The sequence below is a fragment of the Mirounga angustirostris genome, unplaced genomic scaffold (genome assembly GCF_029215605.1).
Source record: "Mirounga angustirostris isolate CCGP_5_RB_7025 unplaced genomic scaffold, mMirAng1.0.hap1 SCAF_12, whole genome shotgun sequence".
Classification (NCBI taxonomy): Eukaryota; Metazoa; Chordata; class Mammalia; order Carnivora; family Phocidae; genus Mirounga; species Mirounga angustirostris.
Genome location: NW_026991720.1, coordinates 32,122,231 through 32,145,010, shown reverse-complemented (window position 1 = coordinate 32,145,010; position 22,780 = coordinate 32,122,231). Strand labels below are relative to the sequence as shown.

At 38.4% G+C, this 22,780-nt stretch overlaps 1 protein-coding gene across 1 annotated transcript in view; it reads left to right on the top strand.

The window, feature by feature from the left end:
- The window catches only part of CFTR (CF transmembrane conductance regulator), a 165,274-nt gene that overhangs the window by 132,512 nt on the left and 9,982 nt on the right, over positions 1–22,780 (top strand). Inside the window, exons 23-24 of the mRNA XM_064575631.1 lie at positions 11,526–11,681; positions 20,248–20,337. Of these exons, the coding sequence (XP_064431701.1) occupies positions 11,526–11,681; positions 20,248–20,337 (246 nt within the window). The remainder of the gene's footprint in view (positions 1–11,525; positions 11,682–20,247; positions 20,338–22,780) is intronic.

The window sequence follows — 22,780 nt, the reverse complement described above, 5'->3', positions numbered from 1 at the left end:
GGTTGTTATTTCTCCTCTCTCATTTGTGATTTTAGAGAGCAGTTTTAAATCAGCATAAATGGAAAGACTAGGATTTAGATTAAATTTATCCCTTATTATTAGAATGAGGTTGTTTACATTGTTAAAGTTATGCTTTGGAACTATGTAAAATTAATTATTTGCTTTTGGTCCTTTTGTTATGTGAGAAAACACATAATTAAGTATTCTCTTTTGCTTTGCACATAAGTGAATGCCACAGGCAGTTGAGAATGTCCTTGAGACCACCATGATAGATTCCAAAAGTGATGTCAGGTTACAAACAATAGCAGCAAATAGGTTGATATAAACCAGAGTGAAAAGCCCTGGTAAATTATTTCCTTTCCCTCCTCTTGACATCCTCCCAACCCTTTGCTTTACTGATGCTCAATTGCCCACTAAATTAAATTCAACCAAGTCCTAGTAGAGTGACAGATTTGCAGAGTCCTCATTTCTGTAGGTAGTTTCCTTGATGTGGGAGTAAATAATAAGAGCTGCTGTGAAATGAGGAAGAAGCAGTATGGTTAGGCATTTCGTGTTCTCTGAACCTTTATATAGAAAATAGGCCATATGTGTTCAGTAACTATTCTTTGCAAGGAATGGTAGGTGCTTTGGGGGAATTGAAAATTACTTACATAAGGCTGTGGATCTTGCCATCCAAAGAGGGAAACTAATGTTTATCAAGTCCTTATCATGTCCTAAGCACTGTTTAAAGACATTTATTTGCTATCACATTTAATCTTATCATAATTTCAAAGGTAGATATTATTACCTCTTTTGTGCAGTGGAAGAAACTGAAGTTCACTTAAGTGAGTGAGTTAGCAGGGATCTTAAACCCAGATCTGTCTGACTTTAAAGTTCTTTTTCACCTGCTTTCCTTAAAAGTAGAAAAAGAAGGAGCCAAAGGATAGAGGGAGAAAGAGAGAAAAGAAGAGATATTTGTCCAAGAAGATGGCCATCTAAAGGGGGAAATGCAAGATCCAGTAAGAACTGAGGTGGATCACTGTGAAGTTAACAAAGCTTAAATTTCAGAGACGTTTACTTGCCTGAGCCCCTTCCAAGGCCCTGTACTTAATATTTTATTTCTAATTTTGAAATCTTTATTCCTGGAAAGAACTCCTCCATACTGTATAAGCTTTAGATTCCAAAAAACCTTGTTATACCCTTGAATAAAAGATAAAATGCTAAGGTAAGGAGGAAGCAGTTAGTATCAGTTGGCTGGGAGTTAGGCTATTCAGGGAAAGTTTTCCACAGGAAGTGGCATTTAGAAGGAGACTTTGAGACTTTGTATTTGAACAAGCAAAGGTGAGTGAAAAAGGGTGCTATAGGCAGAGGGAACAATACAAGGCATGGGGCATGTACAGAAAACAATGACTGGTTTGGTCAGATTGGTGGATCCAGAAAGGATAAAATAGAAGACAAGATTGGAGCAAGATGATAGAAATTATGAATCTTGGGAGCTGAAGTAATAAAGGAAGTTGAAAACTCAGAGAATCCTACCCAGTTTTGCTACTAAGTGGTCTTTGGTCATCTTCAAGAGAGCAGTGGTTCTCTAAAGTTGGTTCCCTGGATCAGGATCATCTACATCACTTGAGAACTTGTGAGAAATGCATATTCTTGAGCCCCACTCAACCCTACTGAATAAAAACTCTGGATGTGGAGGCAGTGGTCTGTATCACTGATACATGCCCTTTCAAGTTTAAGAGCCCAATTTAAGACAGTCATTAGGTGTAGAGAAATGAGGGTAGAAGTCCAACTGTAAAGGGTTAGGGAATGGGTGAGTACTGAAATGAGGATTTATGTAGAACAACAATATTGGTGGTGGGAAAGAGATAGCAAGAACACCTGCCTAAGAGGATGGCTACATGGAGGGATTTTGCCTTTGTCCTGTAGAGATTTTGTGTGGTTTTTTTTGTTTTATTTTGTTTGTTTTTTGAGACAGAAGGAAAGCAGATAACTGGAGTTAAAGAGAAAGATGAGGGCGCCTGGGTGGCTCAGTCGTTAAGCGTCTGCCTTCGGTTCAGGTCATGATCCCAGGGTCCTGGGATCGAGTCCCACATTGGGCTCCCTGCTCTGCGGGAAGCCTGCTTCTCCCTCTCCCCCTCCCCCTGCTTGTGTTCCTGCTCTCGCTATGTCTCTCTCTCTGTCAAAAAAATAAATAAAATCTTTAAAAAAAAAAAAAAGAGAAAGATGAGTAAAGAGCTGGAGAACTGAAGGTGTTCATATTATACAGCCTTGATCTTTTAAGTCAATTATAAGTCAAAGTCATGGGAATTGAGTAGTGTCAGTCCTGTAACTTTGTTCTTCTCCTTCAGTATTATGTTGGTTATTCAGGGTCTTTGCATCTCCATATAAACTTTAGAATCAGTTTGTCAGACCCACAGAATAACTTGCTGAGATTTTGACTGGGATCGCATTGAATCTATAGATCAAGTTGGGAGGAACTGGTATCTTGACAATACTGAAACTTCGTTTTCATGAACATGGACCATCTCTCCATTTGCTTAATTTTTCTTTGATTTCATTGATCAGAGTATTGTGGTTTTCCTCATCTAGATCTTGTATATATTTCTTTATGTTTATATCCAAGTATTTTGTTTTGGGAAAGCTAATATAAATGGTAATATGTTTTTAATTTCAAATTCCACTTGTTCATTGCTGGTATTTAGGAAAGCAATTGACTTTTGTATATTAACCGTATATCCTACAACTTCGCTATAATCACTTATTAGTTCCAGGAGTTTCATTGCTGATTCTTCTAGATTTTCTACATATATAATAATGTCATCTGTGAACAAAGACAGTTTTATTTCTTTTTTCCCAATCTGTATGCTTTTTATTTCCTTTTCTGGTCTTAATGTGTTAGCTAGAATTTCCAGTATAATGTGGAAAAGGAGTTACAAGAAAGGACATCCTTGCCTTGTTCCTGACCTTAGCAGGAAGTCTTTGAGTTTCTCACCCTTACGTATGATGTTAACTATAGGGTTATTATAGATATCTTTATCAAGTTAAGGAAGTTCCCCTCTATTCCTAGTTTGCCGAGAGTTTTTATCAGGAATTAGCATTGAAACTTGTCAAAAGAATTCTGCATCTATTGTTACAATCGTGATTTTTTTTCCTAGTTTAGCCCACTGATAGATTATATTAATTCAATTTTTTATTTTTTATTTTATTTTATTTATTTTTAAAGAGTTTTATTTATTTATTTGAGAGAGAGAGAATGAGAGACAGAGAGCACGAGAAGGAAGAGGGCAGAGGGAGAAGCAGACCCCCTGCTGAGCAGGGAGCCCGATGCGGGACTCGATCCAGGGACTCCAGGATCATGACCTGAGCCGAAGGCAGTCGCTCAACCAACTGAGCCACCCAGGCGCCCCTCAATTTTTAATTTTGAACCAACCTTGTGTATCTGGAATTAATCCCACTTGGTCTTGGTATATATAATCTCTTTATACATTGTTGGATTTGATTTGCTAGTAACTTGCTGAAGATTTTTGGTTCTATGTTCATGAGAAATGTTGGTCTCTAATATCTTTGCCTGGTCTAGGTATTCTGTTAATGTTGGCCTCATAGAATATTTAGGAAGCATTCCCTCTGCTTCTATCTCCTGGAAGAAGTAGAGGATTGGTAGAATTTCTACTTTAAATATTTGGTAGAATTCACCAGCGAATCTCTCTGGACCTGGAGATTTCTGAATTGGAAGGTTGTTAATTATTGATACAATTTCTTTAAAAGATATATGCCTATTTAGATTGTCCATTTCTTCTTGTATGAGCTTTGGAAGACTTATCTTTTGAGGAATTGGTCCATTTCATCTAGATTGTTAAATTGGTGGGCATATAGTTATTTATCGTATTCTTTTATTCTCTTACCATGGGATATGTAGTGATGTCTACTCTTGCAATTCTAATATTAGTAATTTATGTCACCTCTCTTATTTTCTTAGTTAGCCTGGCTAGAAGCTTATTAATTTTATTGATCTTTTCTAAGAACCAGCTTTCATTGATTTTTCTCTACTGATTTCCTATTTTCAATTAGGTGATTCTCCTCTAATTTTTATTATTTCTCTTCTGTTTCCTTTCAATTTAATTTACTCTTCTTTTTCTAGTTTCCTATGGTAGAAACTTAGACTATTGATTTTAGATATGTCTTTTCTAATATATGCATCTAATGCTATAAATTTCCCTCTGTACTGCTTTCACTGCATGCCACAGGATGGTTAATGTGAGCTGGAGTTGGGTATTTTCATTCCCTAGATCAAGTGAGTTCTAATAAAAAACCCAGTAGGTTACAGTCTCATAAAATAATTTCTCTTAAGGGAGGCCTTGTGAAGAACAAAATTCTTTAGTGCTCTGGAGTATTGCAAAATTTAAATTTAAAAATGAACAGGTGTTAGAAGACTTTTGATTTTTCAGTTTGGTCAGCTTTTTACTTGTTAGGACAGAGTGATAACATTCAAGTTCCTTATATTTTGGAATATAAGAAGAACAGAAACAGAAGTCCTGTTTTTTATCTTTTCATCCCTTTACCTAGCACATTGCCTAGCTTACTATATGTTAAATATGAATGAATGAATAACTTATACCTACTTCTAGGTCATATGATTGATTAGTGTAGGAATTGATTGTTAAGATGTTATTCTGAGCAGCTCTCTTAAGATTGTTGTTTCTACTGCCTTGCCCTTAGAACCTATAACAGCATTTTGCAATCTATAACAAAATGCCCCAAACATACTTCTTTCATGCTAAATTAAGAAGAAGACTCAAATTCAGTGTATTATTTTGATTATCCAAAATCCTGCAAGATCAGCTCTGGTCTAATTCATCTTCTTGAAAAAAAAATAAAGCATTTGAAAAGGACTCAAGTGGGCATTTTTTGTTTAATTTTTAATGGATTTCAGCATTCTTGATTAGATGGTGTGCCTGAGTCCATTTGGGCTGTTGTAACAAGATATCATAGGCTGGGTGGCTTATAAACAACAGAAATTTATTTTTCACAATTCTGGAGTGTGGGAAGTCCAAGATCATGGTGCCAGTAGATTCATTGTCTGGTAAGAACCCACTTCCTCATAGATGCTTGTCTTGTCATTGTAACCTCACATGGTGAAAGAGGTGAGGGAGCTTTCTGGGGTTTCTTTATAAGGGCATTAATCTCATTCATGAGGGTTCCACCCTTATGACCTAATCACCTCCCAAAGGCCAACATATGAATTTGGGGGAGACACAAATATTCAGTTCATAGCATGGTGAGGGATTTTAAAAATCAGTATTTTATGCAAAAAAGTTATTCAGTTTTCATATTAAAACACTTTGTCCATAACAATTATTTTAGGGAAGAGATGTCTCTTTATCTTCTTTGCTCTTAATTTAGGCCTTTACTTCACGGAATCTGCATTTTAAATTTTATTTTTAGTGCATGAGAAATAGGGCAAGATTTTCACAACTTTTACTTAAAAAAAAACAACCCTATTTATTCTTTTTAACCTCAAATAGTTGTTTTCTTAAAAGCTTTTGATTTTTTTTGCCTGAATTTTAATATCCAGATTACCTTCCCCCAGTGGAATATCTCTTCCTTTTTCCCTTTTCTTTTCCTCTCAAATGCAGACTGGGATTCTAATATGGAGCCAGGTCCTTCATGATAAATGTAGACTTAACCAAATGCGCTAGGTGGTAAATTGTGTCTGTCACAGTACTGGACAGTCCTCTGATTAAATAGATATTTAATTCAAGGTCTATTCTTTTGGGTGAGTTTGCTGCCTTCTTTGTTTGTAGTCTCTTCAAAATCCTGAGATGCCAGAAGCAATTCAAACAGTATCAAGGGTTCGGATCATAGCAGCATAAGCACTTACATGTCTCTTTGACTCGTTAAACATATATGGCATCCTGTCTTGATAAAAATTGGTATTTAATAGCTGAATCATTCTGTAATTTATCTTGGAGTTATGAGGAGCATATTCTCAAGAACTTACTATGTTAAGAATTATGATTCGTTAATGATAAGTATATAAAAGTTACAGTTGTTATCACTTTGGAGATCTAAATTTCATTTTATTTGGTATCTTGATTTGTGGAGACCACAGAAGATGAAAAATAATTATAGCAGGTTTCAGTCTGTTGCAATACGAAAATAGTGAATCAGGCACTCAAAAGAATGTACTGAGACTGTTCTATTCATGGTACAGTGCAATTACAGCTATCATCAAATTCAACACTGTTTAGCTGTCCACATAATATTTTGATTTATCTTGATCCAAAATTCTCAGAAAGGAAGTTCAGTGAAGTTACTAGAAATCACTGACTTGGAATTAGGATATACCTTAAAAGCTCATTTGCGGGAAGTACTCTGGCCTTATTCAACAGATCACTGAGAAGCCTGGAAAAACAAATCCCGGAAAAGAATTATTATGTGCCAATTATATAAACAAGAAGACTTTGTTAGGTATGAACCAATAAGATTCCTTGCTGTTAAAACATGTCAGACACAGTGCAATATCAGCAGTTCAATAATATAGAAGAACCAGAGATTAGCTACAAAACTTTAAAGCTAAACAAAAGATTTACCGATTGCCTCTCAATTTAGTCTTATACCAACAAAAAAACTGAGTTCTCGAAGACTTTCAGTATTTGCTTCTTGAAAAGGAACATGGTCATTTATCCTAGTTATTAGAACCCTGGCTAATGATATAGAGGTTTGGACTCAAGGTACTTTTTATTAAAATTTTGTGATATGACTTTATTATTTTTTATCTATTTTTTTAAAGTTTTAAATTTAAATTCCAGTTAATTAATATACAGTGTGATATTAGTTTCAGGTGCACATATAGTAATTCAACACTTCCATACAATACCCGGTGCTCATCACAAGGGCACTCCTTAATCCCCATCACCTAATTCACCCATCTCCCCACCCACCTCCCCTCCGGTAACCATCAGTTTGTTCTCTGTAGTTAAGAGTCTGTTTCTTGGGGCGCCTGGGTGGCTCAGTCGTTAAGCGTCTGCCTTCGGCTCAGGTCATGATCCCAGGGTCCTGGGATCGAGTCCCACATCCGGCTCCCTGCTCAGCGGGAAGCCTGCTTCTCCCTCTCCCACTCCCCCTGCTTGTGTTCCCTCTCTTGCTGTCTCTCTCTCTGTCAAATAAATAAATCTTCAAAAAAAAAAAAAAAGGAGTCTGTTTCTTGGTTTGCCCCTCTCTCTTTTTTTCCTCCTTTGCTCATTTGTTTTGTTTCTTAAATTCCACATATGAGTGAAATCATGTTGTATTTGCTTTTCTCTGACTGACTTAGTTCACTTAGCATAATACTCTCTAGCTCCAGGGACACATGGGGGGCTCAGTCAGTTAAGTGTTTGACTCTTGACTGTGGCTCAGGTTGTGATCTGAGAGTTGTGAGATTAAGCCCTGTGTCAGGCTCCACACTGAGGGTGGAGCCTGCTTAAGATTCTCTCTCTCACCTTTTCCCTCTGCTCCTCCCCTGCTCATGCTCTCTCTTTCTCTCTCTCTAAAAAAGAAAGAAAGAAAGAAAGAAAGAAAGAAAGAAAGAAAGAAAGAAAGAAAGAAAGAAAGAAAGACTCTAGCTCCAACCATGTTGATGAAAATAGCAAGATTTCATTCTTTTTTTAGGGCTGAGTAGTAGTCCATTGTGTGTGTGTGTGTGTACACCACCTCTTTTCTTTTTTTTTTTTTTAAGATTTTTATTTATTTATTTATTTGAGAGAGAGAGAATGAGATAGAGAGAGCATGAGAGGGGGGAAGGTCAGAAGAAGAAGCAGACCCCCCGCCGAGCAGGGAGCCCGATGCGGGACTCGATCCCAGGACTCCAGGATCACGACCCGAGCCGAAGGCAGATGCTTAACCAACTGAGCCACCCAGGCGCCCTGTGCACCACCTCTTTATCTATTCATCAGCCGATGGACACTTAGACCATTTCCATAATTTGACTATTGTAGATAATGCTGCTATAACATCAGGGTGCCTGTATCTGTTTGAATTAGTATTTTTGTATCTTTGGGTAAATACCTATTAGTGCAATTGCTGGATTGTAGGGTAGCTCTGTTTTTAACTTTTTGAGGAACCTCCATATTTTTTCCCCCGTGGCTGCACCAGTTTGCATTCCCACCAACAGTGCATGAGGGTTCCTTTTTCTTCACATCCTCATCAATCCTGTTGTTTCTTTTGTTGTTGATTTTACCATTCTGACAGGTGTGAAGTGACATCTCATTGTAGTTTTGATTTGTATTTCGCTGATGACTGGTGATGTTGAGCATCTTTTCAAGTGTCTGTTGACCATCTGGATGTCTTTGGAGAAATGTCTATTCTTGTCTTCTGCCTGTATTTAAATTGGATTATTTTTTGGGTGTGGGGGGTTGAGTTTTATAAGTTCTTTATAGGTTTTGAATACTAATCCTTTATCAGCTATGTCCTTTACAAGTATCTTCTCCCATTCTGTAGGTTGCCTTTTAGTTTTATTGATTATTTCCTTCACTGTGCAAAAGCTTTTTATTTTGATGCTTCCCTTGCCTCAGAAGACATATCTAGAAAGAAGTTGCTACAGCTGATGTCAAAGAGTTTACTGTCTGTGCTCTCTTCTAGGATTTTTATGGTTTTAGGTCTCAGATTTAGGTTTTTAATCCATTTTGAATTTTTGTGTGTGTGTATGGTGTAAGAAAGTGGTTCAGTTTCTTTCTTTTGCATGTTGCTGTCCAGTTTTCTCAGCACCATTTGTTGAAGAGCCTTTTTTTTACCATTGGATATTCTTTCCTGCTTTGTCAAAGATTAACTGACCCCATAGCTGTGGGTTCATTTCTCTGTTTTTTATTCTATTCCATTGATCTATGTGTCTATTTTTGTGCCAGTACCATACCATTTTGATGACTACAGCTTTGTAATATAACTTGAAGTCAGGAATTGTGATGCCTCCCACTTTGCTTTTCTTTTTCAAGGTTGCTTTGGCTATTCAGGGTTTTTTTGTGGTATCATACAAATTTTAGGATTGTTTGTTCTAGCTCTGTGAAAAATGTTGTCGGTAATTTGACAGGGATTGCATTAAAAGTGTAGATTGCTCTGGGTAATATAGACATTTTTTCTTCCAACCCATGAGCATGGAATTTCTTTCAGTTTCTTTGTGTCATCTTCCATTTCTTTCATCAGTGTTTTATAGTTTTCAGAGTAGAGGTCTTTCACCTCTTTGGTTAGGTTTATTCCTAGGTATCTTATTATTTTTGGTGCAGTTGTAAATGGGATTGATTCCTTAATTTCTCTTTCTGCTATTTCATTCTTGGTGTATAGAAATGCAACAGATTTCTGTACATTAGTTTTGTATCCTATAGCTGAGCTGAATTTGTGTATCAGTTCTAGCAATTTAGCAAATAGTCTTTCAGGTTTTCTATATAGAGTATTATGTCATCTGCAAATAGTGAAAGTTTTACTGCTTCCTTACCAATGTGGACACCTTTTATTTCTTTTTGTTGTCTGATTAAATTTGTGATATGACTTTAAAGCAAATCACTTCCTCTTATTGAACTTTCCTCTGCCCATACCTCACCTACACAAGGCATATTCAGATTGCTTATAAAAGCTTTATTGTTGTGGTTGAAAAATCATGGCATATGATGAATATATTTGTACAGCAGGGGCTGATTCAGAAATGGAGGTGTGCATATTAAATTTCACAAGATTTTTAAATAAAACTTGATTTGGTATTTGACCAAAATTAACTAAATCATTTGTTTGTTAGATCAACTAAATAAGTTTGTTCATTCATCTGCCTTCTCTCTCTCCCTCCCTCTCCCTTTTCCTCTCTTTCTTCCTTCCTTCTTTTTATCCATTCATCCACCCACCCACCCATCCATCCATCTATCTAATCCACATGTCCATTTGTCCATTCATTCATCCTTCCATCTGCCTGACCCTCAGTCAATCCAAACACTCAATTATTGAGTACTTTATGTACACCCACCCTAATGGCAGGTGCTGAGAATTCAGTGGAAAATAATGTAGACCACCCTGTCCTTGTTGAACTTAAATTCTTGGGGTTAACACAAGTAATAATCAAGAAAAAATAAATACAATAATTACTGCTTCTGATTAGTAGTGTGAAGAAAGTCAAAAGGGTGTTGTGTATAACTTTTGGCTTATCTGATTTTCTCAGTTGTCTCAGAGAACAAGCATTCATGAAAGTCTTGTTACAGAGCTCTTACAAACAAAAGACATGGTATCATTATTCTTTACCAGCTTATCCCAAAGGCCTAGTTTATTACCAGATTCCTAGTAAGTATTCGATAAGTTATTATTATCATGGGTTGTCAGAAGCTCTAAAGCATTCATTGTGGTCCATGAACTGGTTCCGGTTTATAAGCTGTTAGTGGTCTCTGAAAAGTGTAAGAATTGATAGTAAGCATGTAGAAATTCATTTTTATTATCTCTTATTTTAAAGTACTGTTATGCAGTGGATCGGAAACTAAAAAAACACAAAGCAAAACAAAACTGTTCTTCGCCGCAGATAGTGTAAAAAAGCATTCCTCTAAAAAACCACTGGCTCAGCTCTCCTGTAAAAAAAAAAAAAAAGCTAAATGACAAAAGAAAAACAGGAGTCATCTAAGGGGAAGGAAGTAAACATTTATTCAGTGCTACTCAATGTCGGGCCATATTTCAGTGTTCAGTTAATGACTGCAGGAATGTTCTGCCCACTCAAAGCATCTTCATCCAAGTGCTGGATGTAAGCCAACATGGAACACAGAGGTGGGGTCCCTATCTTGTAGCAGCTGCACTCCCCTCGCATCACATGGCATTGACATTCTATGCTCTTAATAGTCTTTTGGTAACAAGAATAGTTTGTTGTTTTTTTTTTTTCCTTTTCCTTAATATCCTTTTTGCTTCTCCAAGTTCTCTTCCTGCTAGGCAGGGTAGATGTAAGAATTTGATTTGACAACTGTCCAAGTGCTTATCCATTGAGTGGCAAGGCTTGGCCTGCCTTCTCTGGGAACACAGAGCTTGCCCTAACTTTTTCTTGTTTATTGTCAGGCCTAAACTGGTGCTTAATATATTATGGACAGTATCTGAACATTAGAACTGTTTCAGATCCATTAATTTTCAAGCTCATATTCATGTTAGGAACTAGGTCAAGCTATATAGGTCCCTGCTTTTGGCCATCCTTAGAAATGGTATGCATTAAGACACTGTATCTTTGTTTTCCCTGATGCAAAATGGGTATTTTTAGCCTATATGCCATTAGTAAAGGTCAGTGATAAATGAAGGGTCCAGAATTAAGAGTCCAGTTCCTTATGGCCAGTTTCTGTATTCTTTTCCAGGGTTGCTCTGCCCCAGATCACTGTTGGTCAGAATTGGGAGTATTATAGAAAGGTCTGAATGAATAAGTTGAAATCTTACCCTGGTGATATTAAGAAAAAAACAGAAACAAACCCAGTTCCAATGTTTTTTAGTGAAGTATAATACTAGATTACATTTCTCGTACGGTGTCTGTATGTCACAGGAGTAATTCTGTTGTTCTTGTTTTCTAGGTGGGCCTCTTGGGAAGAACTGGATCAGGGAAGAGTACTTTGTTATCAGCTTTTTTGAGACTGCTGAACACTGAGGGAGAAATCCAAATAGATGGTGTGTCTTGGGATTCAATAACTTTGCAAGAGTGGAGGGAAGCCTTTGGAGTGATCCCACAGGTAAGTCAGAAAGACTTAATAAAAAAAAAAAGGTGACTATATATTTTCACCATTATTTGACACTTAAGAAAATCACATTTCCCTGGAAAATGTATTTGTTATTTATTGCTATCTTTTTTTCTGCAATGCATTGTTTTCATAGGGAAAAAGAAAACTATCTCTAAAAATTTGGAACTCTCTGCCATACAGTGATTGAACTATTAATAGTTTTGACAGCCTTTCCCAGAAGACACAATCCACATGGGAGCATGGGACTTTTGTTTTTAATCAGTGTTTTCTCCCCTCCTTCAGTGGTCTGAGCTCCAAGTTAGCAATCCCAGCAGGTTGAGAAATGCTTTGCAAGATGTAAATGATGCTGCTGAATTAAGAAACACTTGGAAGCACCAAGTAGTGGAATTGAAAATAGAAAGTCTAATGATTGTTTTTTGTTCTTTGCATAAAATGAACCATGTCAGATTAATCTGTAGCTTTTTTTTTTTTTTTAATGTCACTCTTTGATTTGGGTCACAAAGGATCTCTAGCTTCCCTGGCTTAGTAGCATTCTTAGTGTGTCATTGTAGAAGAGGATTTCTTACATATGAGAGAAATAGCAGCAGTTCCAGTTTAAAATGATCTCAGTGGAAACCAAGGAATGTCGTTACTAGAGCCAAATCTGAAAGGCACGTGTTGCATTTCTACTGGCATTTGCTTTCTTCTCTGTGGGCATATTCACTGCTTTAGTTACCACATTGCTCCCTTTGTACTAATGGGCTGAATCCATTCCACCAGCACATTCTAAACAATTCTCCACATTTAACACAAAATTAAAATGCCAGGAGCATCTCCAGATAGATGGACTATAAATCTAGCCTGAGAAAAAAGCTTGTATTTCTTGATAGATTACCTTAGTGTGGAACATTTGCTTTTTTTCACCTAATGAGGCACTAAATATTGTAGCTGCTGGATTGATGCTTTTAATTTTTTTGTCTAGACTTTGCCATATTGCCAGAAGCTTAATCCTGGTCGAATTTTTGAAAAACAGTATTGTTTTTCAGAAAGAAAGAAAAGATTGTCAGATGGTCTAAAGGTAAAGAAACACTGGGAATACGAGTATCCTGAGGTGATAGCCTTAGGCAAGATAACAATGTTGAAGAACATGGAATAGAATCTGGTTGTCCGGTTGTCTAAGACACGTTGCTGTTCATTTGACTCTTAAGTCTCCCGGTCCCATTTCTAACTGCAGTAGTGAAGATTTTGGGTTTTTTTTTTTTTTTTTTTTGTCCTTATTCACACAAATCTATACATTAGCATAAGTACAGCTCTAAAAAATAATTTCAATTTCACTGGGGATCCTTTAGTTTATCTGCCATGTGATAGATTTATTAAAAATTATGTGTTCTATTTAAGGAACCTAAATATGCAAGACCTGGAGGAAAACTGAATGAACCAGTTATGAAAATTCTTTATCTTCTCTTTCTGCTGAAGTAAATCTTCCAAACTTGCCTTTTGTGGCTTCTTCTGTGGCTTCAAGCTTTATAAAATTATATCAACTAAACAAGAAATACTTTGAGCTATGCCTTCAAAAATACATGATCATGCTAATGTAGATGCATCTCATTCTACATTTTTATGATCCTGTTTCTGGGACTGTCTCCTAGTATCACAGGGATATCTGTAGACAGAATGTACTACTTTTTCTACAGTGACATCTTGAGAACATTAAGTGAATGACCGAGAAAGAGAGAGGACAATCTCCTCATGCCCTTTTAATATCCTAACTAGGAGATGCTTTTATTTTCCTAACTTTCCTTTAGAAGTTCAAATTAAGTAATTTTTTCTTCTTTGCCTGGAGTTTGATCTTAAAAAAAAAAAAGAAGAAGGAAGAAAGGGTAAAAAATCCAAGAAGAACTGTTTTTTGTTTGCTTTTCCATCTTTCTTCCTTCCATCTTTCTGACCTTGCAAGGGCATCTCTGACATGGAATCATCAGATATCTCTGGGTCAATTAGTCACTTATCTTGAGACACATGAAACAGGAACAAACTTCGAAGAAAAAACTTTTTCTCTCCCTCATAGTGATCCTGAGACATCAGCTGTAGAGTCACAAGATATCATTAGTTTCAGTAAATTCTTGCTCTGTGTGTGTGTGTGTGTGTGTGTGTGCGCGCACACACATGGCATTCTCTCCTGTAGCTAGAAAGCAATCTTGGAGAATGCACCAGCCTAGAAAAAAGGCTACTGTGCACATTTCAAGGTGGAGCCTTCTTTAATTTGTCCTGCTTTACCGGTGAGCTCTGTCTGAGGGCAAGGAGAGGAGGTAGTGTGGCCTCCAGTCAGAGCCCCATTGCCTTAGGCAATTCGAACATCAAGACTTGCAATTGTTTATTAGCTTTGAGCTTTGTTGAGCACTTTATTCTTGAAAGACAGAGAAACAGTTTTTAAATGTGTTTGTAAAACTTCAGTGACGACTTTAAAAGGCTGCAAGCTGTTTCAAGTAAATGGTTTTACTTGCAATGAGACCTTATGACCGGAAAATAATCCATGCCCACAGAGGACTGTCCACCACAGAGCTGGAACGGCTTTTGCCGGGTCTCAGGGCCAAAACACGTCTCTCTAGATTCGAGCAATGGAATTGGAAGTGCAGCAGTTCTCCTTCAGTGTAATAATAAATAGCAATTAAATAATTAGTTGTGAAACTCCTATATGCTTAAAATTATAGCGTACTGTGATTCTCTCTGCTGTAGATTCTATAGTTCTGTGAAAGGTATTGAGGTCCCAGTCCCACCTATGAGCTTCCAGTGAGAAGTTCAAAACTGAAGTCAGAGGCCAAAAGAAGAAACTAAAATGATAAACGAAAGACAGTGAATTAGATATGGTTATGAGTCAAGGGGGCGCCGCGGGCCCTTGGTAGGAGGGCGAGGACAGGCGGAAGCGCTTGTTGCCGCTGCGTCCGTCGGCTCCCTGTCGCTGTATCCTTCCTTCTTTCCTCCTCCCACTGCTGGCAGCAAGTGAGTACGGGCGGTTCCACAGAGAAGGCGGTAGTTACGGTGGGTCATAATGGGCCATGACGTTTGTAGGTTTTAGAAAGGCTGGGGGCAGTGTGTGGTGGAAGGGATATTCCAGGATCCCAGACAGGGCTATTATGAGGTACAGAGAAGAGGGTTAGCGAGAGTTGGGGCGCCAAGGCCAGGGGAGTCCACGTGACAGGGAGCATTAGGGCAAAGGGGGAAAGACTTGAGAAGCACTGAGATGGCCCGGGGCGGAAGGAGCTGAGTTCTTCTGAGCCAGGAGGTGCAGGGTGAGGGGATGGCGGAAGGGCCTGCCGCCGGCGGCAGCGTGTGGGGGAGGGGCTTCCGGGAGGCCGCGGGCGAGAGGCGGGCGGACGGGCTGAGGAACTCTCCAGCTGTGGTGGGGTAGGATCCTGGACCACGGCGAAGACCGCCGCGGGGCGGGGAGCGACCTTCAAGGGAAAAGAGAAGGGGTGCCTGGCTGGTTCAGTGGGTAGTGCGTGGGGCTCTTATCCTCAGGGCGGTGAGTTTGCGCCCCACGTTGGGGGTAGCGTTTGCCTAGGGAAAAAAGAGGAAAAAAAGGGAGAAGAGAAAAATAACTAGTATGGATATTAGTATGACGTTACTCTTTCTGAGCTGGAAAATTTGAAAATTTTAACAATTTTGTCGGATCTGGAAATCATTTTTTAAAATGCTATCTCTACAAAGTGTATACTGGAGAGTTGTAGTGTAAAAGGTTGTGAAACATTAAACAACTTCGCAGGAACCACATATTTGAACGTCTTACATGCAGCCATTTACATATAAATAAATAAAATGTACATTAACATTATAAAATTATTCTCTATTCTAAATCTTAAACATGTTTGACTAATACTTTGTTCACCTTGTTCTCGTTAATAGATATTCTTAAAAGCCAAACGACACTTATTTTTAGACATTCTATAATGTAACCTTAGAATCTTGATTTGTTTGAATTGAGTAGATTTTTATTGTATAGATTCAACTTACAATAAAATTTTGCAGACATTGCCAGAAGGTAAGATCACAGCCACTCTGCTGCTTATAAGCATTGGAGCCCCATTTTAATAGAACTTTACATGATATACGTGTATATATATGTCCCTTCTGCCAAAACAAAACAGCACTATAAACATAAGGATAAGGAGTCATTCCTCCCGCTTATTTAATTTATGCTATATTCAATCACCATGGAAGCCAAATTGCTTTTTTGTTTCATTTGACATCCAAGGCTAAAGCATACTGCCTGCTTCAGTGGGATGTGAGCCACTCAGAGCACCCCATTTAGGCTCGGCGGTCTCCACTGAGTTGAGGAGTTGAGGAATCAGCTTCAGGAAAGAGATTAGTCAGCTGGTGAACAATGGTGCTTTCTTTATTCTTCCTGGAGTCCTAAGAATTGCTCTTTATGCATAATCCATGACATTAAATAAATATCAAATATTTACACATCCTCATTTTCCTATTGGTGAATAGTTTCTTAAAAGAGAGGATCATTGTGATTTTTAGTTTCAGCTGTATTTTTTGCTGTATAATCCATCTGACTGTGTCACCTTGGCCAAGCCACATAACTTCTTGGGGCCTTGGCTGTTGCATTTGTAAACCTGGGAAAAGGACATAGGTGAACTGCAAGGGCCTCTTGGCTTTAGAGATGCCTTTGTGGAAACTTCAAACAGTTTAGAAAACAGAACTAAGACACTGGCTGGCACCTCTAAAAGGAAGAGATGCTATTTATAAGACAGGAATGAAATGTGTAGTTAATTGTATGAAATCATTCTAACTGGACTGGTCCATTCAGTTAATTTTTTAGAATTAAAATGAAAGCATTACTTTAATGCTAGACCGTCAACTGTAAACAAAAGACCTACAGAATTTCTGGGTGGTCTCAAATCCACTATATCTAAGCCTATTAGATGTCGAATTTCCACAGCTTTCTTCCTTCACAATTTTGAATATATATCTATTTTAAATAAAATGAACATATAACATTGCCAAACACTTGATAAGTATTATATATGAATTATTAAGCTATTATGAGATTAAATTGGGCATACCATTTCTCAACAATGACATAAAAAGATCAAAGTTTTAATGGGTAGTTAGTATTATTCCTTTAAAGATTGGCCATGGGAAGAATGGACAGGCTGAGATTCTTAAGCAGGATGAAAGAATGTATAAAGAAACTGAGGAAGTGAAATAAAGCCATGTGGCTGGGGTGAAAAAGGGAGGTAATAGAGCAGGGCACTAAAATGAGCCAGAAGAAGTAGGGGGTGGGGGCTAAGTCATAGAGGGTCTGCAGGCCATCTTAAGGACTTTACATTTTGCCTTGAGTGTAATGGAAAGCCAAAGGTTTTTCAAAAGGTTAATGATAATCCAATTGAGATGTGTAACAATTGCTTTGGTTGCTAAATAAAAATAGAAGGGAGGCAGGAGTGAGAAGAAAGAAATCGATTAAAAGGTTCTTGCAGTGTTCCAGAGAACGATATTGGTGTTTTGAACTATATTGTGGCAGTAGAGTTGGAGAAATAACTGGATTTGAGATATATTTGAGGGGAAAATCCACAGGACTGATGATTGATTCCATTTGGGAGGATCAGGGAGAAAGAAGTCATGGATGACTCTAAAATTTCTGGATTGAGGAAGTGAAGTTGCCATACACTTATCAAAATGGAAAAGCCTATAGGTAGAGTAGGTTTGAGAAGAAAGGTGGCATTTCCCCATTTGACAGTGCGAACAGTGAGGCTCAAAGAGCGTGGGTTCCTGTTCGTAGAGCTGCATTGTTAACAGCATCTTTGCAAGCCACATTACCTTTAATCACTTCTGTGGCTGCTTTGTTGTCATGATACCTTTGGCCTCCACCCATGGTCCTCCAGAATAATGACATTATTCCATTTGACCAAATTAAAATTTCCTATTGTTCTGTTCCACTGGATGTGTAAATATCCTTGAAGGTTACAAAGACACTGTGACCTGTATAAAAACCCTTCAACTCGGGTTCTGCCTAGGAAGAGGAAGCAAGTCTCTCCCTTCGTGGTGTAGGAACTGAGCCTGTCACTGGGGGATGGCTAGTGATGCTGACACAAAGGCTATGCTGCTAAGCACTGATGGGCTCTTTATAGACCCACTGGGCTGCTTCTGCCCAACCTTTAATCATTCCTGAGCCCCAGATCAGGAATAAAAACTGGTTTGCCTAGGACTTGAGACATTTTGCTGGGGTGGTAAAGAGCACACATTTGGAAACAAACACCCTTGGGTTTGAATTCTAGCTCTACAATCTACTAGCTAAGTGATGTTGGAAAAGTCACTGAAGTTCTCCCAGCTGCGATTTCTTCGTGGGCCGTGATAGGATTTATTTTGTTAGGCTGATGGAAAGATGAAAAGAGATAATGCATGTCAAGAGCCTTACCTGGCATACGGCAAATCTGTTGTAAAACGAAGCTCTGTGTTCCATCTGCTTGGTTCCCAGCGGAGATAATTTCTCCAAAGCGTGTCACGCATGGTCTGATATTTGGTAAACCCTCACAGTGGTTATTTCCTGTCTTTCTCAGTAATGCAGGAAACCTTTTATATAAAGAATCACAATACTTTTTAAAAAAATGTAAAAAACAGTAAAGAGCAAAATTCCCTTGGTAAGCCTTTGAACTTTAGGTACTAAATAAACCCAATTGCTTAAATAATGAATTGACTCAAGTTTTCAGGGCCACTTCGTATTTGATTCTTCATTTATCAGAATTCCCCGATAGTGCTCTTTGTCTGCTCTCTTTAGCTTATTTGGACATTACTTTCATTTCCTGGGAAGCTTGGAGGAAGATGCACAAATAATCCATCGTCTCATGAGTCATATATTCATCCCTTATATTATAAAGCAATGTAAGTGCCCCTAAGGAAGATGTTTTTTTTTTTTAAGAGAGAGGAAGCACGGGAGCACAAGCAGGGGCGGGGGGGGGGGGGGGGGCAGAGGGAGAGGGAGAGAGAGAATCTTAAGAAGGCTCCATGCTCAGCACGGAGCCAAGGCCAAGGCCGGGCTCAGTCTCATGACCTGAGATCATGACCTGAGCCGAAATCAAGAGTCAGACACTCGAGTCAGACACTTAACCAACTGAGCTACCCAGGCACCCCAGGAAGATGATTTTGATGCAGGTTAAGACCTACCAGCATAAGTCTTGTTGCCCTCTCCAGATGGATGCTGACATATTTGGTACAACATTGTTCTTTAAGCCATAAACTGTGCCCTGGGGAATGAGGTCTTTAATGTGACCCTCTTTGAACTTGACTGCCATGGTGAGGATACTCGTGTTCTGCCCAAGAGGCACAGACACCCACCTGTCTTGTGCAGTTTCTAACGGATCAGATGGACACTGAGCTTTCTCCCTCAGTGTAAGGCAATTTGTGAAAACTAAGACTTCAAAAAGTGTAGTTCTCAATTCTCTTTACTGGATATTAATCAAAGGCAAAAGGAAAAAGGCGAAGAAAATATTATTCTGAGTGTTAACATCAAAAGTATTTTTCAGTTCACCCATATGCTCAGAGAGAGGACTGAGTATTAGTATTGTGATATCAGCACTTCTGAGACAGTGATTTTCTTCTAAAACATTTTTTTAGCTGTACGGGCAGACCTGAGTAGACAGTGATATGGCAAGGAGAGTGTCTCAGGGTGATAGTTGTGCATTTCTCCTTGCGGGGTATTAGATGGTCATTTTGTCAGCTCAGCAGGATCCATCTCATCTGGTACATGCATTCACTTAGACAAATATTTGATTTCCACTTTTTCACTGATTTCTAAGTTGTGGCTTTCTCCTGGTTGTACAAGTCGAGGTGTGCCTTGGTTTATAGACCAGACGAACATGTGTGTTTAAATAAAATGTCTATACATTCAAACAATCTCAAAATCCTTTAGGAAGCTAGACTTATCAAAGGAATCCAAGGAAACTATGTGAACAAAATAGGAATTTGTTCTAACGTGTTAATTATAACTCATAAACATAATTTTTTAACTGTTCAATTTTCTATTATATTTGCTCTTAATAAGGAAAAGTGCTAGGTATAAAACAAAATTTTAATTTCCCACAATTTACAATGATCTGTTTCCTTATCCTAAGGACATTGGGATGAGATAAGTGTTCACTAGGGGCTTCTAATGTAGCTGTAATGTTTATTTCTTTAAAGAAGACACAAAGCAACTATGATAAAATCTTAAAATTTAAGAAAACCAGGGGTGCCTAGGTGGCACAGTTAGTTAACCATCTGACTCTTGGTTTTGGCTCAGGTCATGGTCTCAGGGTCCTGAGATTGAGCCCCACGTTGGGCTCTGTGCTCAGCGTGGAGTTTGCTTAAGACTTTCCCTCTCCCTCTGCCCCTCCTCCCTGCTCTCTCTCTTTCAAGTAAATAAATAAATCTTTAAAAATAAAATAAAATAAAATAAAATTTAAGAAAACTAGATGGTAAGTACATGGACATTTGTTATTAAAGTATTTTTTCTGCTTCAAGTATTTTGCAGTAAAATAAGGAAACATGCAAAGATGTTTAGGTTATTCATACTTTCCTCTTTTCTTTATTGCTCTAGAAAGTATTTATATTCTCTGGAACATTTAGAAAAAACTTGGATCCCTATGGACAGTGGAATGATCAAGAAATATGGAAAGTTGCAGATGAGGTAAGGATGCCTACTGAAATAATTTTGAAAGAAGTAGCTCAGATGCGCACAGGAGTGGTTGTCATAGCTGAGATAGTTTTACACTCTTACCTTTATCCCTGTACGTACGTGTATAACTTTAGAGAACACTAACACACCTGGAGCCCCCAGTACTTTGGACTAGGCCTCCCTCTTCCTCCGTGGTGAGCCTCCAACTCTTAGGCCCCAGAGAGTAGCACTGTGTTAGCCTTCTTCCTTTCCAGAGTACATCAGTGAGACACAAGCTGGGAGAGACCCAGGCACCTTACAGGGCACCAGGATTATTTGTGATTCTAAAGATCGTCTCTCCACACCTTCTCATCCACCCACTGTCTGGTTCTGAAGCATTCCCAGCACTAGGAGAGGCCTTGGCATAACATGATATACTTCTCTAGGAAGCATGAGTTTAGAAATGACGATCCTTCTAGCACACCTGCAAATGGCCGCAGTCTTCTCTGGAAGTCACCAGGAGTCACTTACTTTCAGGGGATGTGGCTATGAGCCTTTCTAGGCAAAAAGTCACATGACCTAGTTGTGGTGTGCACCATCCCTTGAGGTCAGTAGGGCCATATTAGAAATATATGGATTAAAATGGAATCAAAATTCTTAAGTAATACCCTGTATTTACCCAATAGGTGATTGTAGTTGAAGGCATCATATGGAAGAATTTAGAGTGCGGGGAGTGAAATTCTTGGTTTCCTTAACAGAATACCCTGGCTGTAAACCAATCGTTTTTGGACATAGAGGCATTATAAGAAAGAAAAAGGGAACATAAACTGTTCTATTTCATTAAATTTGAGGCTTACATCCAAAGCCCTGGTTGATGGCAGACTATAATTATGGAACCTAAGAACATTGAGATTCAAAGGTCTTCTTAGAGAACAACTTTATTTCACTATTTCCCATAGTTTTGGTCTTTATTGTAGCCCAATTCTGTTTATCCCAAACGTTCTTCCCTTTTGTGCCTCCCTTCGGACTGGATCTTGCCAGGAGCTTTGACGGGCTTGTGAGTGTTAAACACTTACCCACTAAGTGCCCAACCTTAATATGCCCCTCATAAAATACACTTAGATTAACTATTTTTATTATCAAAGTTTCCTTATTACCCAACAAACAGGGATTTTAAAGAAAACATTAACTAAATTGCAAGTAGTGCATTTGAAGATCTTTGATGTGACTGCAGAGAATGAGCTATAGGAACACAATGTGGTGGGACAGAAACTGGGGAAGGAGATATTAGACTTTATAAAATCTGCAACTATTGCCAAGTCACAATAAAATTTACAGGAATCAGGATCATAAAAATAATCTAAAATTTTAGAAGGCATGGTTAAAGTTTTAAATATCAACATAATGCATAAATTTTACCTGTCTAGATTTTCATTTGATCAACTCATATTTAGCTCTTTTTTGCTGATTTTAAAAAATACTTTGCTCTTCATAAACCAAATGATGCTGTCCTTATTACATTCATGTCATGTGTTTTGAGTAGTAATGAAAACTTTCTGTTGAGGAGGCCCAAATATAGCATACAAATAAGCAACAGTCCAGAAGAGCAGAGAAGCAGAAAATCATTGTTTTAAAAGTTACAAGTCCTGGGCTTTTGTCCACGTGGTGGTTCGTATAATTTATCCAAACAGGAACACTGTGGGATGTGTCAGTTTCTAAACTGCACAGGATACTGGGATGAAAGGCATAAACCAGTAGTGTCTGGGGCAAACCAGGACACATGGCATCTTATCTAATCCTTTCTGTGACCTTGGTATGACTTGTGTCAATACAGGGAAATGAACTGAGTAACAACAGGTTAGCCAAACACCTGAATCTTATCTCAGCAGCGCCTCCTTCTTAATTACGCTTTCCATCAAATGAAAATCAGGAGTACACATGATGACAACACCAGGCCAAGAAACACTTTATTCGTCCCTTGCATTTGGCCCCATACACCAGTGTGAAACCTTATTCTTGCTGATCTGGACTAGATTTTGTGAAGCCATGAGGCTTGTGCCTAGTTCCTACTTCTAAGACTCAGAAACAAAGCTAACATAAATAGCTTCCTTTCCCTTTGTGCCCTAGGCCATACCTTCATCTTGGCATGCTGAGCCTCATCATTCTGTGGATGAATTTAAAGCAAGTCCAAAGGAGGGGAAGCGGGTTTCTATTTGAGACCTTGGACCGAGATGGTCTAATTTTCCCATCTCCAAATGACTCAGAGCCAGATAGCTTCTCCCCAGGAGCACTGCCTTTATCATCTGTGTAGACCAAAGAGAATTTCAAGAGACTGAATCCCAAGAGGAAAAAAAAAATAGACCCCCTAACATTTTGGCTCAATAAATTGGTAGGGTTGTTGTAACTTTTCAGACTTACACATATAATGGGCAAGCACAGTGCCTGGCAAATAATAGGTCTCAAGTGACTGTTAGCT